The sequence below is a fragment of the Octopus bimaculoides genome, chromosome 30, assembly GCF_046866305.1.
Source record: "Octopus bimaculoides isolate indiv1 chromosome 30, ASM4686630v1, whole genome shotgun sequence".
Lineage (NCBI taxonomy): Eukaryota > Metazoa > Mollusca > Cephalopoda > Octopoda > Octopodidae > Octopus > Octopus bimaculoides.
In genome coordinates, this window is record NC_142957.1 from 9,534,514 (window position 1) to 9,546,608 (window position 12,095).

Below are 12,095 nucleotides of genomic sequence, written 5' to 3' on the forward strand. Positions count from 1 at the left end.
AATGAAGTTTTGCTGCGTATATATATATAGTTTGCTTATTCAAAAATGTAAATATGTCTGCATGCTCCCATCTATACTAGATTTTATAGGAGTGGCTGTGTGGTAAGTAGCTTGCTTACCAACCGCATGGTTCTGAGTTCAGTCCCGCTGCGTGGCACCTTGGGCAAGTGTCTTCTACTACGGCCTCGGGCCGACCAAAGCCTTGTGAGTAGATTTGGTAGACAGTTGTTGTTGGCACTCCGTCGCTTACGACGTCGAGGGTTCCAGTTGATCCGATCAATGGAACAGCTTGCTCATGAAATTAACGTGCAAGTGGCTGAGCACTCCACAGACACGTGTACCCTTAACGTAGTTCTCGGGGGGATATTCAGCATGACACAGAGTGTGACAAGGCTGACCCTTTGAATTACAGGCACAACAGAAACAGGAAGAAAGAGTGAGATAAAGTTGTGGTGGAAGAGTACAGCAGGGGTTCGCCACCATACCCCTGCCGGAGCCTCGTGGAGCTTTTAGATGTTTTCGCTCAATAAACACTCACAACGCGCCCCCCCCCCCCCGGTCTGGGAATCGAAACCGCGATCCTATGACCACGAGTCCACTGCCCTAACCACTGGGCCGTTGTGCCTCCACTGTTAGACAGTAGGTGTTTGACATAACTCCACAAGTCAGCAATGCTCAAGCAGTGAATGAATGCAGGGAACAGTTTCAATCTTCTTTGTGTACCATAAGCAGGCTCAGCCGATGGCCCCTCTGTGCCTATAGAGTTTATCTGACACCAGCTATACCCTCTGCTAGCAAACCCTACCAGGCCAAGGATTTCTGGAAATGAAACCCAGCCTAAAAGTCCTCCAGTACAAACCAAGTTACAGGATTTTCATCAATGCCTTTAAGTCTCTCCAACAATGTCACCGCTCTTTTCTACCTCAAAATCCTCTGTTAAATGCTCACAACAGCATTAAAAAAAATGCACTGCATGAAATAATATTTAATTGTACATCCCCCGAAAAAATAATTTAATTGCATCTAAAATCAACTATATGCATGATAGGCAGGACGTAAAAAGCACCATCCGAACGTGGTCAATGCCAGCGCTTCCCTACTGGTTCCCGTGTTGGTGGCACGTAAAAGCACCATCCAAACATGGTCAATGCCAGCGCTTCCCTACTGGTTCCCGTGTTGGTGGCACGTAAAAAGCACCATCCAAACATGGTCAATGCCAGTGCCCCACTACTGGCTCCCGTACTTGGTGGCACATAAAAAAACACACCATCCAAACGTGGTTGATGCCAGTGGCCCCCCCCCTACTGGCTCCCATGCTGGTGGCACATAAAAAGCACCATCTCAACGTGATCGATGCCAGAACCACCTGACTGGCCCTCATACCAGTGGCACCTAAAAACCACCCTCTACACTCTCAGAGTGGTTGGCATTAGGAAGGGCATCCAGCTGTAGAAACATTGCCAGATCACATTGGAGCCTGGTGCAGCCTCCTGGCTTGCCAGACCTCAGTCAAACCGTCCAACCCATGCCAGCATGGAAAACGGACGTTAAACGATGATGGTGAGGTGCAGGCATGGCTGTGGATAAGAAGTTTGCTTCCCAACCACATGATTCTGGGCTCAATCTCACTGTGACACCTTGTACGACTGCCTTCCACTCTGGGCTCAGGTCAACCAAAGCCCTGTGAGAGGATTTGGTGCATATGTGTGTGTGTGGGGGGGGTCTCTATGCCGCAATGCAACTGATGTTGGTTTGTTTACATCCTCATAACATTAGAAGTTCAGCAAGAGTGACTGATAAAATAAATACCAGACTTAAAGAACAAAAAGAATGTACTGTGGTCAGTTTGTTTTGACAAAAGCTCTTCGAAGTTGTGCCCCAGCATGGCTGTGGTCTAAAAACTCAAGCAAATAAAAGATAAGGACAAAAACAAAACAAAAAACACAACAAAAACTGTGTCCATGACTACCAAGAGCAGAAAGAAAAGCACTACTACCAGTTACATTATGACATGACGAACGTGGAACGCTATAGTCAAATACCGCCACCCCCTTCGCGAGCGTGTGTGTGTGTGTGTGACTAAGACTCAAATATTTCAATTTGCGGAAATAATCCTGTTTGACAACATTAATTAATCGAGTTAGTTCCCCATTCAGTCATTCAGTGAGTCACCTTCTAAGGATCTATTTTAAAACGGGGGCCACATTTTTCATTAATGTTTTACGTAGTGTTTTTGGTACGGAAAGACTTTCAAACTTCGTATACTTATCTATTTTGTGTTATAGAACAGAAAAATATTTTTGTATTCGAATTTATTTCATGTAAAAAATTGTCTTATTTCGATAATTTCAACCAATCACTGACAAGTATTCAGTTGTTTATATTTACTCCTTTGGCTGATTAAGCCATAGCTTCGTTTTATTTGCTTTTTTCATTTTCTTTTTTTTTTCTTCGTTTTATTTGCTTTTTTCGTTTTAAATTTGCTGTTTTACCCTAACCCTAACCCTATCACCGATAGAATTGTTTCAGAATCGTTTGTTTATGTAGTCGGCACTTAATGTATATCGGCTGAATGGACGTCAGTGATTGGTTGAAATTACAGAAATACGACAACTTTAACATGGAATAACTTAGGGATTTCTTTTTTTTTTAAGAAGACTAAGAGAAAAAGATGTTTTATATGACACGTTCTACCAGTGTTCCAAGTTTCAAAGTGTTTCGTTAATGAAAAATGTGGCCCCCGTTTTAAAAAAGATCCAAAAAAACTTTGCTGATTCAGGTGTCGAACAAAATGCTTTGTAATCTTTGTTCCAGCTCTTTAAGTTCTAATTTTAAATCTAGCTGATTCAGGTGTGAATATCCATTGTAGTCAGGACATTCTACCAGTGTTCCAAGTTTCAAAGTGTTTCGTTAATGAAAAATGTGGCCCCCGTTTTAAAAAAAGATCCCCTTCTTCTACTAAGACCTTGATCCGACCAAACATTTGTGGATGTGAAGTATACGTACACCCGGTGTTTAGGGTTTAGGGCTAGGCTGAGAACGGGTGGGTACTTCTTGGTTATCTCAGCCCCCACCATTAAAAAATTGGGTTATTTATCCTCCCCACTAAAATATCGATTTTATGTGGCGACGAGATTGGATTAAAAGAGGTAGATCTTTTTGATTGAGTACTTCAACACATTTGTTGACTTTTGGCCTCCTAAATAGGCATTGCGTGAATTGTTATAAAAATGTTATTAGATATTCAATACAATACTCTTTTACTCTTTTACTCTTTTACTTGTTTCAGTCATTTGACTGCGGCCATGCTGGAGCACCGCCTTTAGTCGAGCAAATCGACCCCAGGACTTATTCTTTGTAAGCCTAGTACTTATTCTATCGGTCTCTTTTGCCGAACAGTTACGGGGACGTAAACACACCAGCATCGGTTGTCAAGCGATGTTGGGGGAACAAACACAGACACACACACACACACACATATATATATATATACATATATATATACGACAGTCTTCTTTCAGTTTCCGTCTACCAAATCCACTCACGAGGCTTTGGTCGGCCCGAGGCTATAGTAGAAGACACTTGCCCAAGGTGCCACGCAGTGGGACTGAACCCAGAACCATGTGGTTGGTAAGCAAGCTACTTGCCACACAGCCACTCCTTTTTTTTTTTTTGTTTCGTTTCATTGAGGGTTAAACATTTTTTTTTTAGTTGAGGGAGGTGAGATAACTAGAAAGTACCAACTGGTGGTGTACGAATTCTTTACCTCCAGCATATATATAATCTTAAAATAAATAAATAAATAAATAAATAAGCGCAAACCTTGTAAATACAGCTACTTCGGGCTTTCCTGGTCAATATAAGTTATTCTGCTATTTATCAAGCTGTAAGTTAGGCCGCTTTCCAGTCGTTTTCTGTGTTGGTAACGTTTTAAAAAGAACCGCTTGTAAAGAAGATAAACAAGACGAAGCACAAGGGAGATAACCTACGTTACGATTCCATGTCGAACAGACACAAACCAGACGTTAATGGTTTACTGTGTTCGGTGGTCTAGTTTTAAATTCCGATAAGACATATTTCTTGAAATGCGGATATACAGGGGAAAAAAACTTGTTCTTCGAGGAGCAAGATTTTTTTTTCTTTCTTTCTGTATATCCGCAGATCTGCATAACTGTTCACTTGCAATGGGTTAGGGTCTGTGCATGTCACCAGCTTCCCATCATCATAGGTCCTTCAGGAATCGGATGACAAACGAAGCCTACATAATGAGACATTTGTTTGCCATTGGATTATGGGGATAAAAAAAATAAATAAAAATATTCAAGGGATGTAACTGAACGTCTTACCAGTATTATCCGTTTTCTTCTAGCTGTTTATAAATAAATCACACCCTAACCCTAATCCTAACCCTAACTCTAACCCTAACGTCAATCAAATCACGTGTGTGATTTATTTATAAACAGAGATGTACGGAGAATACTGGTAAGACGTTCAGTTACTTCCCTTGAATATTTTTATTTATTTTTTTTCCCCCCTAAACTTGAAGATTACCGAGATAAGTACTTCAAAATGAACGCTCTCCAAGTGTCCATAGTTAACAACCTGTGATATATGTACATGAGTATGTGTATGTCTGTAGATATATATATATATATATATGTGTGTCGATAGCCAGCTGGAGGAGATGTCCTCCTGGGGCTAAAAGCAACAGTAACATCCACCCCTTGGGGTCAGCCACATTTAAGTGGCAAATATACTTCACTTTATCGTGCAGTTACTGTTAATACCTCGTTCAGAGATTTAACATTGCTTATATATATATATATATATATATATATATATATATATATATATATATATATACACACACACACACACACACACACACATACATACATACATGGGGGAGCACTCCGTCGGTTATGACGACGAGGGTCCCCGCTGATACGATCGACGGAACAGCCTGCTCGTTGAATTAACGTGCAAGTGACTGAGCAATCCACAGACACGTGTACCCCTTAACGTAGTTCTCAGGGAGACTCAGTGTGACACATAGCGTGACAAGGTCGGCCCCTTTGAATTACAGGTACTACTCATTTTTGTCAGCTGAGTGGACTGGAGCAACGTGAAATGAAGTGTCTTGCTCAAGGACACAACGCGTCGCATTTTGCCCAGTGTGCTAACTTTTGTGCCAGCTCACCGCCTTCATAGTAGTAGTAGTAGTAGTAGTAGTAGTAGTAGTAGTAGTAATAATGATAATAATCCTTTCTACTAAAGACACAAGGTCTGAAATTTTGGTGTGAGGGTAAATAGTTGATTACATTGACCCCCAGTGTTTCATTTGTACTTAATTTATCGACCCCGAAAGGATGAAAGGCAAAAATCGACCCTGATGGAATTTGAACTCAGAATATTCTTTTCTACTCTAGGCACAAGGCCCGAAATTTGGGGGGAAGGGGCCAGTCGATTAGATCGACCCCAGTGTGCAACTGGTACTTACTTTATCAGCCCCGAAAGGATGAAAGGCAAAGTCGACCTTGGCAGAATTTGCACTCAGAAAGTTAATTAACTGGGAGAACAGCCACAAAGCATTTTTTGTTCATGCACTAACAATTCTGCTGGTTCATTGCCATTATAATAACAAATGCACACATGATTTCGTTTTTACCTGTGCATTGTAGTTGAAATTTCCTGACACACCCACTCTCTGACAAAGCCTGACAAAAGTATATTCAAAGGTGTCACTCTTACTCTTACCATAATCGAGTGTGACGGTCGAGGTACAAAACAGGAAGGTGATGCAATCCACAGTCATTTATTGCTGCATAACTTTAATTTACCATTTTCTGATGATTTCCGTTTGTACTTTGATGTGTCATTTTCCACTCGTTGTTCTACGCCCAACGAAACACAGATGGGACGGGGTTTTGCAGTGACTCGTTTTTAGGGAGTAGGTTTCCAGCTGCTCCCACCCACACGCCAAGAGATATATACATATATACATTTACTTTCATACGCCAACAGCGTGTATATGTACACAAGTTAAGTTATTCATATCTTCCATATTTTACTTGTTTCAGTCATTCGACTATGGCCATGCTGGGGCAAGTCACCTTCAAGACTTTTTTTTTTAAAGTCTGGTCAAACTGCTAAGTCTTGGGATGTAAATAAACCAACACTAGTAGTCATGCAGTGGTCCAGGATTCACACATGTATGTGTGTGTGTGTATATATATATATATACTTATATATATACACACACACACATATATATGATATATAGATTATATATACATATATACATACACATATATATACATATATATATATATGTATACACATATATACATATACACACACACACACATATATATAATATATATATATATATATATGTATATATATGTGTATGTATATATGTAATATGTATATATATATATATATATATATATATATATATATATGTATATATATATATATATATATGTGTGTGTATATATATATATATATGTGTGTATGTATATATGTATATATACATGCATATATATATATATATATACATCCATATATATATATATATATATATTTATGTATATATATTGTTTGGGTATATATATATGAATGTGTGTGTGGGTGTGTATATATATGTGTGTGTGTGTGTGTTTGCTATTATTTATACTACACCACTCAAGGCAATGAGCTGGCAGAGTCGTTAGCATGCTGGACGAAATGCTTAGCGGTGTTTTGCCCATTGCTATGTTCAGAGTTCAAATTCCACCAAGGTCAACTTTGCCTTTTCATTCTTTCGGGGGTTGATAAATTAATTAAGTACCAGTAAAACATTGGGGGGGGGGGGGGTCAATGTAATGGACTTAACCCCTCCCCCCCAAAAAAAATTTCAGGCCTTGTGCCTATAGTAGAAAGGATTTATAACACACCACTCCTGGAACCTTCCCAGTGTTGGATGTTGTGCCTACAGTGGACTGTACACTGCATCCTGGAGTAAACCGGAGTATATTCTTGTTTGATTTTGAATGTATTCGGTATATAAAGGTCGTCCTCAACTTACAACCACAATTTGTTCCAACTGACTGGTCATAAGTCGGCCTATAGGCCTACATAGCTTTGTTTATATTTTTACATACTTAAGGTACATTCTCAGGTAGAAGTCACAATGACCCGTCTTATTTTTGCCTGTCCTTCTAATTGTTGTTTTTCTTGTCCGCCTATGCATCGTCAATCTGTCCGAATGTTTTAATGCCCTCTATTGCGTTTTTGTTCCATTTTTATATTTATGGAACATATATATATTTTATATATATATATATACAAAATTAAGAGGAATGACCAACAAAATTGGACTCCTATATGCTAGAAATAGATGCCAAATCACCTAACCACGAAGAGTATGTTCTCAAGAAGAAAATTTCAGCAAGACGCCAGACTGTAAAAAGGAGCAAGACAGATGAAAATATACGAAATAATTTGGCATCTATTTTTAGCATTTAGGAGTCCACTTTTGGTGGTCATTCCTCTTATTTTTCTATGTAATATAATTTCAATCTTCGGATTTTTTTTAAATATGCTAGGCCACTGGTTTTAATTGATTAATGTAGTAAGTAGCTTGCTTACCAACCGCATGGTTCCGGGTTCAACCTTAGGAAAGTGTCTTCTACTATAGCCTCGGGCCAACCAAAGCCTTGTGAGTGGATTTGGTAGATGGAAACTGTAAGAAGCCCGTCGTATATATGTATATATATATATATATGTATGTGTGTATATGTTGTGTATCTGTGTTTATCCCCCCAACATCGCTTGACAACCGATGCTGGTGTGTTTAGGTCCCCGTAACTTAGCGGTTCGGCAAAAAGAGACCGATAGAATAAGTACTAGGCTTACAAAGAATAAGTCCTGGGGTCGATTTGATTCGACTAAAGGCGGTGCTCCAGCATGGCTGCAGTCAAATGACTGAAACAAGTAAAGAAAGTAAAGAAAGAAAGAATATATGCACTTCATATTTAAGGCTCTGATGAAGTTATAAGGTGTTATTCAGGCACTTAACTATGAGTCCACTGCACCATGTAGCTGAAACAACTGTAAGCTAATGAACTTCATAAGATAAATCATTTATTCCTTTATGATCTCATTTTCTTATAAATCTTGAATGTATATAATATATGTAATCAATTATTTCCTAACCCTAAATATTACCAAATAAATTTTTAAATTCTAATGTTCCTTTTTTTTTTTTTTCTTCAGATGCTGGCATTATCTGCTGTGATTTTGTTCATTTCATCCACCTTCTTGGCATCTGTAGAGGCTTCACCCATACCAGGCCCTGAATGCAAAGAACCAAACATCTTACTCCACAACTCGGTCGCCTTCGGGACAGCTAGTGGTGAAGCCGCTGCAGGCAATGATGGCGACGGTGATGACGACGAAGATTACAATGACGGGCATTTATCAGTTGAAGATAGAGCCATATGCCCTTGGAAAATAGTTAAGGTTATAGATGACAGTCGCTACCCTCGCATCTTAAAGACAGTCCATTGCAGAACAAACACATGGGACAATGGCACATGTGTTCCAGTCATACACAATTTCACAGTGCTCTATCGTACAGACAAGTGTATGAAGTTGTCTGAAACAAATGAAACTGAAGTGCTATATGCTTACAGGCCAGACACCCTTCAACTAGCAGTTGCCTGCACATCTGTACTTAATACTTCCACTGTTGACCAGGGCAATAGTAGTGTTCACAATAAACTAATATCCTCACCTTAAGAGTGATTCACCATTTCTTCTGGATCTGTGTTGGTTGAGAATGGAAATACCAGTCCGTTTTTGTGTGTGCATATGTATATTAATCAGAGTGTGCAATATTATGTATCCATTACGGCCAATCTTACCAGTCAGTTTTGCACTAGGTGTTCAACAGAGTCTTTGATAACAGCCTGATTATGTAACCCTGCACTCTTCAGAGATGGCAGTTACAGAATGAGATATGGGCGTATCTCATTCCGTAATATATAAAACTGTACACTTCGATTAATATATCCTCTATATTGATAAATATACGAGTACATATTTTTTCTGACATGGATTCTTAGGTGGTTATATATATATATATATATATATATATATATATATATTGTGTGTGTGTATGTGTGTGCACGCGGATATATATATATATATATATATATATATATATATATAGATATGTATGTATAGAGAGATGGAGAGAGGTGTGTGTTTGTATGTAATGTATATAAATGTATGTATAAACATTTTACAGCCCATTTCCATCATAAATATCTTGTTGAATCATACTTTTAATACTCGTAATTAAGCAATGTGTATATATACCATAGAGAGACCACTCTCATAGAACACTATGTATGGCTATAATTAACATTTGTACATAGTATATCAAACTGCTAGTGTGTAAGGTTGACCAAAAGTCACCCGACAGTAAATCAAAACCCATTTAATTCCAAGATTAAAACAAAAACTTATTTTATACAAGACTTTGCTGATAAATAGACAAATGTTGAAAAAAGAAAAAAAAACCGGTGATTTTTAACTCATAACATTCAATTATTAAGCATTCATAATTGGAATGAATAAATAAAATTGAATATTTAGTATTTGAGGAATTTTGATTTACTGTTGGGTGACTTTTGGCCAACCCTGTATATATATATATATATATATATATATAGATGTATATACATACATACAAACACTATTTACATATAAACTTTTACAAAACACGTAACACTGTGTAGTATAAAATATACATTATATAAAATTATTTAAAATTATAATATAGGGTATCTAAGAGATACCGCCACGCTGAAAAATAGCAGTCAAATCTTGACTCTAAACCACTATAAATGTTCATATAGCACAAAGAGCGAAGACGAAGACAAAATAAACTAGCTAGTTTTTACTAGTTTATTTTGTCTTCGTCTTCGCTCTTTGTGCTATATGAACATTTTAATGTGGTTTAGAGTCAAGATTTGGCTGCTATTTTCAGCATAGCGGTATCTCTTAGATACCCCTATATTATAATTTTAAATAATTGTTACCTTTGATAGTTTTTATTCCCATGCTGGCCACTTGATAAAATCAATATTTTAAATATCGATCTTATCCTTATTTATATAAATTTATATATATATATATATATATTGTGTATTTTGGTAAATTGAATTTTCAAGTCATAAATACTGTATGAAACAGTAAATAAAAATGAAATAATCTTGTAAAAATATAATAAAATTGTCTATTATTTATTGATTTCTGTGCTTATTGATTCATTATTTGATGTTTGACTGATTGGGTTTGGGAAGAAAGAAAGCTTGAGAATTGAACCTGTGTTATTTAAGTTCTTGTAATAAGCTAGTTTCTTTGGGGTTCCATTAAAGAAACAGACATAACCACAGACATATTCTCTTACAATTGCTATGTAATGAGTTGAAAGTATTTGATTAATTGTAATTAAAATAGTAATGAACTTTTTACCATTTATACCTGTGGTTTCCAGCCAGGCTCTATACAGCCCCTAACGATCCATATAACATTCTAATACTAAATTAGTGATCCACAATAGTAGATTAAGGGCAACTATCCTGGATAAAATTTTGCATTGGATGTATGGCATAGGTTTGGTTGGCCTGGAGCTTATAGTAGAAGACACTTACCCGAAGGTGCCATGCAGTGGGACTGAACCTGGATTCACATGGATGCAAAGTGAACTTCTTAACCACCCAGCCATGCCTGTGCTGCTAGCTATACTGATTAGGGCAGAAGAAAACATGTGATTTAGTAGTTACAAGTGCTTGGCTCCCGGTTATAAGATTGTGAATCCCAAGTTTTGCTCTAGGCAGGATATTGTATCCTTGATCAAGTATTTCTTAACCAGGCTCCATGTAAGATTTTTAATAGTAAATTAGGTATCCACAATAGTATATTGAGGGCTTCTATTCTGAAAAGATTTTGCATTAGATAATTCGACGACTGGCACACATGCCACAACGTCGTCTCCTTCATTGGACACGAAACTCAGCTTGCGAAGACTTATTTGAGCAAGCGAAAGCGAAATCGTGGTGGCACCTGTGCCCAGCGTCGCCTTTCTGGCACTTGTGCCCGCGGCATGTGTAAGGACTTTCGAGCGAGATCGTTGCCAGTGCCCCTTGACTGGCTCTTGTGCGGGTGGCACATAAAATACACCATTTTGAGCGTGGCCGTTGCCAGTACCGCCTGACTGGCCTTCGTAGGACTTTCGAGCGAGATCGTTGCCAGTGCCCTTGGACTGGCCTTCGTGCGGGTGACACGTAAAAGCACCCACTACACTCTCGGAGTGGTTGGCGTTAGGAAGGGCATCCAGCTGTAGAAACTCTGCCAAATCAGATTGGAGCCTGGTGTAGCCATCTGGTTTCACCAGTCCTCAGTCAAATCGTCCAACCCATGCTAGCATGGAAAGCGGACGTTAAACGACGACGACGACGTGTGTATTGCAAGAAATAGGTTTTTTTCTCAAAAAACAAAATAAGAATTTCGAAAGAAGTTTCTATAAAACTAGTTTTAAAAACATCTGACGGCTATGGGGGGTCCACCAGAATAAAATAGTAATCAAAGGGGTCCATAGATAAGAAATGACAGAGATCCTCCGATTTAAACTGTTCATATCTGGCCCAGCCAAATCAAACCCTTCACACAATGTCGTTAATGCTAAGAAACGATCGCATCATTGAAATGGCAACAGCTTAACTGTTTCACCCGTTTTATCTTCAAACTGGCCGGATCTGGCCTCGTAAACCTACCCTACAATGTCGTTCTAAAAATAAAACAATCACATCATCAAAATCGTGAAGCTACAAGGATAATTCCTGCCGATGTTGTTCACACATAAAATACAGAACGTGAACGTGAAAATGAAAAGGATGCATTTACGAAGAAAACAGAAAATAACAGAGAGAAAAGCAAAACCAAGTCCAAAAGTCTCTATCTTATCCGATATATGAATGAAATTTAACAGACACACATATGGATGCACACATGCTTACATAATAAGCATGCACACACATACG

The 12,095-nt window shown here is 38.2% G+C and overlaps 1 protein-coding gene and 1 long non-coding RNA gene across 5 annotated transcripts in view; one reads left to right on the top strand and one right to left on the bottom strand.

Annotated features, from left to right (window-relative positions):
* LOC149130187 (uncharacterized) overlaps window positions 1-4,046 on the bottom strand; it is a 77,143-nt gene extending 73,097 nt beyond the window's left edge. The window contains exon 1 of the long non-coding RNA XR_016239248.1: window positions 3,823-4,046. This is a non-coding gene — a long non-coding RNA (uncharacterized LOC149130187). The remainder of the gene's footprint in view (window positions 1-3,822) is intronic.
* The window catches only part of LOC106878786 (uncharacterized), a 16,194-nt gene extending 5,892 nt beyond the window's left edge, over window positions 1-10,302 (top strand). For 2 of the 4 annotated variants that reach the window (XR_016239247.1, XR_001410549.3), the window contains exon 2: window positions 8,260-10,302. Coding sequence is in view for 1 of the 4 variants with exons in the window: in XM_089346510.1 (XP_089202636.1) it covers window positions 8,064-8,096; window positions 8,260-8,784 (558 nt within the window). In the remaining 3 variants the exon portion in view is untranslated. Of the gene's footprint in view, window positions 1-4,051; window positions 6,042-6,914; window positions 8,097-8,259 lie in introns of those variants that run through there. The other 2 variants (XR_016239246.1, XM_089346510.1) reach the window with 2 other exon arrangements.
* The last annotated feature ends 1,793 nt before the right edge of the window (window positions 10,303-12,095 follow it).